Below are 6,000 nucleotides of genomic sequence, written 5' to 3'. Positions count from 1 at the left end.
CCCCCTTGAGCATCTATCTTCTTTTTTCTTTTTTGTATTAATTTATCCTCTTTTCATCTCACCAAATTTGATTAATTTTTTAATAGAAAGTAAAACTGAATTTTGAGATATTTTGATAAATAAAAAATACACTCTACCTTTTTTTTGCCCTGCTATTCCTTTCTCTGGTAGTTAAGCACTTTATTTCTTTTTCAGCAAGACATGACTCATGCTAGGCAAAAAACCATTCTTGGAATACATGAAGCATCTTAGCCCTAAGCATTCCAATACAAAATCCAAATACAAATGTACCCTGTCCCTGGTCCCTTTTCTCTGTCTTTCTCACTGTCATTAAAAAAGAAATAATAATAAGATTATTAACCCAAGAAGGGTTCACAGAAACATGCATGTCTTTTGGGTCATATGACTCATGACTAGTTTAAAATTTGCATGGGAATACGGAGATCAAGGCTGCAATAGGATTTTGGTCGGATAGCAACAAAAGTAATAGAAGAAGCTTGTGCTCCAAGCACACCATTCTTTTCTTTCCATTCTCTCTCTCTCTCTCTCTCTCTCTCTCTCTCTCTCTCTCTCTCGTCTATATAAACTTTAATAGTTTTCTATATACAAAAGCATCTCTTCTCACCCCTCCACATTGTTTTGCTTTCCCTTGCAAGTTTCAATTCAACCTTTTCTTTTACTTAGCTGCCTCTTTTTTCCTTTATAGACCGATTAACATTTGTCGGTTGCATCTTTATGTGCAAAATCCACCCGAAGTTTAGAATCTCCATCTTATCCAATAATTAAACGATTAGTTAATGTGGTTAAAACGGGTCAAGAGTTCAACCTTTTTAGTCCTCTCCCTGGCCCAAAACTTTTGCAGCTGTTCCTAGTTTGAAATGCATGACAAATCCATGTCATGTGTAACTTTCTCATTAGGCCCCACTTTTGATCACATAGAATAAGAATGGTCCTCCCCCCATAACTCATTCCAATGTTTCAGTTCTATTTAATTTAATAGCTTCTTGTTCTCTTAGAGCCATCATAATTACATTCTATTTTTTCATTCTTCAATAGCATTTGGTTTTCTAACATTTTTCCTAAGGGGAAGCATAACAAGTTAACAACACCATCTCCTTATATCTCTACTTACCTGTGAGAGAATCTGAAGTAAAACGAAATGAGGTTTATGACAGGCTCTCCAAAAGGCACGTGGCAACCGATTATGACTGCAGATACAACAACACAAAGTTACTGGCTGAATTGGAGGGTTTTGGTTTGTGCCATTTTGGTTCTGTTTTCAGCTATCATTTCTTCATTGATTATATTGAAGTATGAAGTTTCACGGAAGAAAGCAACAAGAAATGGTAACAAGGAAGGAGAGAAAGAAACATCATCGACTTTGTACGAGGATGAAATTTGGAGGCCTTGTTTGAAAGGAATCAACCCTGTCTGGTTGCTCGGGTTTAGAGTTTTTGCCTTTGCTGTGCTTTTGGTGCTTCTCATACTCATTGCTACTGAGGATGGAGGAAGCATTTTCTACTTTTACACTCAGTGAGTTTTCATTCCCTTTTGAATTTCCTTATGTCAAAATTTGAATGCTGTTGAAATGAGTATTATATGGATAGGGTCTCTCTGCATATCTATGACTACAGTCCAGTTACTATAAAGTTCTCAATAAACACTTACCAGAAAAAAAGAAGAAAATTAGAAGTTAAAATAAATCAAACTTGTAAATTAAAATTAATTTATGCATCTTAACTTTTTTCTATTGTGCCAGAGAAGTTTGATTCCAAACTAGGCCAATGCGTGAGTATAGTTCTGTTTTAACTTTTAAGAGTCATCCCGCCTTGTTGGTATGGAACATGAAATAAGTCTGGCTGGAACACGAATTTGAAAGCTTATTAAACTTTAAACAGAGTTAATTATTTTCAAACCAAAACGAAGCTAGTAGTTTTGCCAGATGAAGGGATTGTAGCAGTGCAATCAGTCCTCTTCTCTTGGAAATAATGAAGCTTTTATAAACCCTTTTGTGATCATTGTTTTGTGTGTGTCTAAGATAACAAGTGTTTTTTTTTTTTTTTTTTACCTTATTTAAAAAGCCAATTGAAGCTGCTACCGTTTAAAAAAAAAAAAAAAGCGTATTTCGCCTCTTATTGTATTGATTAAGCTATCAGACAAGGATATCTTTTTTGGCATTTGATTATTGTTTGAAACAGGTGGACTTTTGCTGCAGTCACCATTTATTTTGGGGTAAATACTTCTTCCATAAAGGGCCTAATATATGAATTTTCGTTTGTTCATGTCTATAATCTAGTGTGTAATCTCTCTATACACTAACATTGTATGTTTTGATGTTGTAGCTGGGATCTTTGCTCTCCATGCATGGATGTTACCAACATCTTAAAAAAGCGAGTGGTGGTAAGGTTGGAAATGTAGATGGATATGCAGAACAGGGAATTTATGATGCTCCTACACCCCCACAGAATTCTAATCCATCAAACCATGAGAAAGGCTTAGGAGCTCCACAAGAACATCTTGTTCGCCAAACTGCAGGCACATGGGGTTATATCTTTCAAATATTGTTCCAGGTAAACTTGCCATTGATCACACTGATTGAACTTCAAGGATGATTTCTTTAATTTAAGAAATCAGTGATGAATTCGACTTTGGTATATCATCTAGCATGTTTGAAAACTCGTTGAGAAGTAATAAATCACATCAAAGATGTAGAAACTATAACTATTAACTTTTAGAAAAATGTGGAGCCAAACATTTTTTACTCTTCATTAACATTTTCAACCTAACATCAAGTTAATGACAAGTGAGATGACACATTTTTATAAAAGTGGGGGGTAATACAGCTTTTGCCATTGGCTACCTAAATTAACTTTTTGTTTTTTTGTGAACAGATGATTGGCGGAGCTGTAATGCTCACAGATTGTGTGTTTTGGTTTATTATTGTTCCGTTCCTAACCATCAAAGATTACAACATAAATTTGGTAAGTACCATGTATGCCTCAACGTATCTGTTAATTTTCTTTTAATACTTAAGTATAGATAGTTGTATTATACATGTGTTCCTTTTCTTATCAAAAAAAGAGGAGACATGATTGAATGCTAAATCATAAGTCAAATTGTCATGTGTTGCAGCTAATAATCAGTATGCACACCATCAATGCTGTTTTCCTACTAGGCGATACGGCTCTAAATTCCCTGGTGAGTTTCTAGATTTTATTCCATTTAATTGTCCACTTCCATTGTATATGCATATTCGAATTCTTACCCTTTTTTTTTAATCCTCTTCAGAGGTTCCCTTGGTTTCGAATAGGATACTTTTGCATGTGGACAATCACATACGTCATATTCCAGTGGATTGTTCATGCTATAGTTAAACTCTGGTAATAACCCTCATTTGGTTTTTTAACACTACTGAAAAGTATGGAAAACATCTTATACATCATTGTCTAATATATGTTAATTTCTTGTCCTGGAAAAACAGGTGGCCATATCCATTTCTTGATTTGTCATCCCCTTATGCTCCATTATGGTATAAGTTACTAATATTACATCTAGAGTTTTATAAATAACTGACAATATAAAAGATTATGATGTAATTATAAATTATAATTTAAATTATTTTAAGATAATTATTTTAAAAATTAATAAATTTATTATATATGATTGATTGTGATTAAATAAATAATTATATAAAACTTTTTATAATGTCACGTTAGGTATAACTTTTTTCTCTTATTTCTTTTTCATCTCATTTTATTTCAAGAGTCTGTAAGGTATCAGATTCTGATAATTAACTGTTGATGGGATATTTTGATATCTCTTTCTGACTGATTTGTAATTGATTTTTCAGTTACTTTTCCATGGCATTACTGCATATTCCGTGCTATGGCATATTCGCTTTGATAATGAAGCTGAAACACAGCGTGTTGTCGACGCGGTACCCTGACTCGTACCTATGTGACACATAAACGGGCTTCAATTTTCAGAAGAACAACAATTTTCTGGTAGAAAAAGGGAAGGGGAGTAGTAGTAAGAAAATAGTAAAAAAATATTATATTGAGAAGTTTGGATTCATATATTGAGGTGCACAAATATACAGCAAACCAAAGTATATAGTTTTCTTTTTTCTTTCTTTTTTGGAAAATTAATGGTTGAACAGGCAAGGAGAATTTTTGTCGTTACTTTCTGTCGGCATGTATGTAATGTAATAGACCATGAATTCTAAGAACTATAATCCGAGTGCATTGATTTATTGATTCTAGGATTATATTTTAATATTAGCTAGAAGAGCACCCAATATTGGGAGCAAGTAAAAGAAAAATGTTTTATTAAAAGAGAAAAAGACCACCAATAAATAAGTGATTTATCCAAATACTACAAAGTTAGAATTTTTAAATAAAATTTTGAGTTTAAGTATTATATAAAATATGTTATTGGATGGAAAAAAAATTCACTAAGGCTGTATTCGGTTCCAACAATGGAAATAATATGCTGAGGATGGAAATGAGGTGTTCTAGTTTGGAAGGTACAATTTCAAAGGGAAATATGTTACAAATGTGCGAACCCACGACTTTAGTTTCTCTCTCCAAGTAGGTGACATTTTTAACCTTGCTTTTACTCTTTTCAAAGTCACAGCACATACAGGGACATAATAATATTTTGCACAGTTAATTAACTATCTTTTCCCCTATTTTATTTATATTAAACAACTTTATAATATTATTTCACTTTTTTTAAAATAAAAAAATAAAATATGTCATTTATTTTTACTCTATTTATTATTTTTAAAATTATTTTCTTCTATTTTCATCTATCATATTTTTCTCATCTAAATCAAACACATGTAAAGATGATCATTCAAAGAAAAAAAAAAAAAGAGAAAAAGATGGGGGAAACAAAATCCTAGGAAAACGACCATAGGAGATGGTTGGTGAATAGTTCTAAAATAGTAAATATGTTTGCTTAATAAATTGAAAAAATGATTATACACTAATTATCATTTAATTATAAATTATTGATAAATTTATTATTTTTGTATTAATCATTTTAAAAGTTATATAATAATAATTTATTATTAAATGATTCAAACTACATTATCATTCAACCCTAGGAAATAAGCATTAATATTTCTAACAAGCCATTATTTTGATAATGTTAGAGCAAGTATATTATTGGAAACGAGGTATTCAAGGATGGCAGAAGAAAACAAAGAATCATCTTTTCACATTTTTATAACTTGAGAAGTGACAGCAATATGTACATTTCACATGTAATTTTATAGGTATTTTTGTATTTTGTTTTTAAATCAAAGTTTAATACATTTCAATAAATAATATAAAATTTATTAAAAATAGTGCGTTTCTAACCCTTTTGTAAGTAACTTCTTATTCTTGCAATATGCACAATTATTTTTAATGGTCAAAATCTTTTTATACAGTTAGCCACTAATAGCTAACAAAGTTCTCATTGACATACATGAGAAGTATGAATGATCTCATTAGACAGGTCTTGAGCTTGAATAATTTCGTTTGAGATCTGACTTATCTAACTAAGATCTTCACCAAAAAAAAGAGAGAAGAAAAGTAAGATATGACGAACATTGTCTAAAGACATATATTGACTTTGTTACTCTTGCATTAGAGAATCTTTGATTTGGTTATTACATCGATTTTTTTTATTACTAAATTACCTTTTAAATCATATTCAATCTCTTAATTTGACTAATTTAATCGATCATGACACCTATTTACTTGGAAAATTACCAAGTATTATTTTCGTGAAATCAATCAATCACCTTTGACACACATACCTTTGATGCATATGACACTTTGTAACCACAATTTCAACCACTGACATGATACAATGGAATAACATTGTTGAGTCACTAATGTAACACGTACACTCTTGTAAATATTACCACAGTCACATTCGCCACCACATTCCTTTCACTCAATCAATATATATTACCATTGATGCATAGAAAAACTAAACTGAATAATA

At 31.3% G+C, this 6,000-nt stretch overlaps 1 protein-coding gene across 1 annotated transcript; it reads left to right on the top strand.

Annotated features, from left to right (window-relative positions):
• Nucleotides 1-207: 207 nt before the first annotated feature.
• Nucleotides 208-4,275, top strand: LOC114392879. Its single transcript, XM_028354128.1, has 8 exons — nt 208-1,533; nt 2,199-2,232; nt 2,343-2,570; nt 2,892-2,981; nt 3,133-3,198; nt 3,289-3,380; nt 3,482-3,529; nt 3,851-4,275. The coding sequence occupies exons 1-8, from the start codon at nt 1,160-1,162 to the stop codon at nt 3,966-3,968; spliced, it is 1,050 nt and encodes a 349-aa protein (XP_028209929.1). The 5' UTR covers nt 208-1,159; the 3' UTR covers nt 3,969-4,275.
• The last annotated feature ends 1,725 nt before the right edge of the window (nt 4,276-6,000 follow it).

This window comes from Glycine soja, chromosome 17 (assembly GCF_004193775.1).
Source record: "Glycine soja cultivar W05 chromosome 17, ASM419377v2, whole genome shotgun sequence".
Classification (NCBI taxonomy): Eukaryota; Viridiplantae; Streptophyta; class Magnoliopsida; order Fabales; family Fabaceae; genus Glycine; species Glycine soja.
The sequence above is the reverse complement of the archived record's forward strand: the minus strand, read 5'-3'. Positions and strand labels throughout refer to the sequence as shown.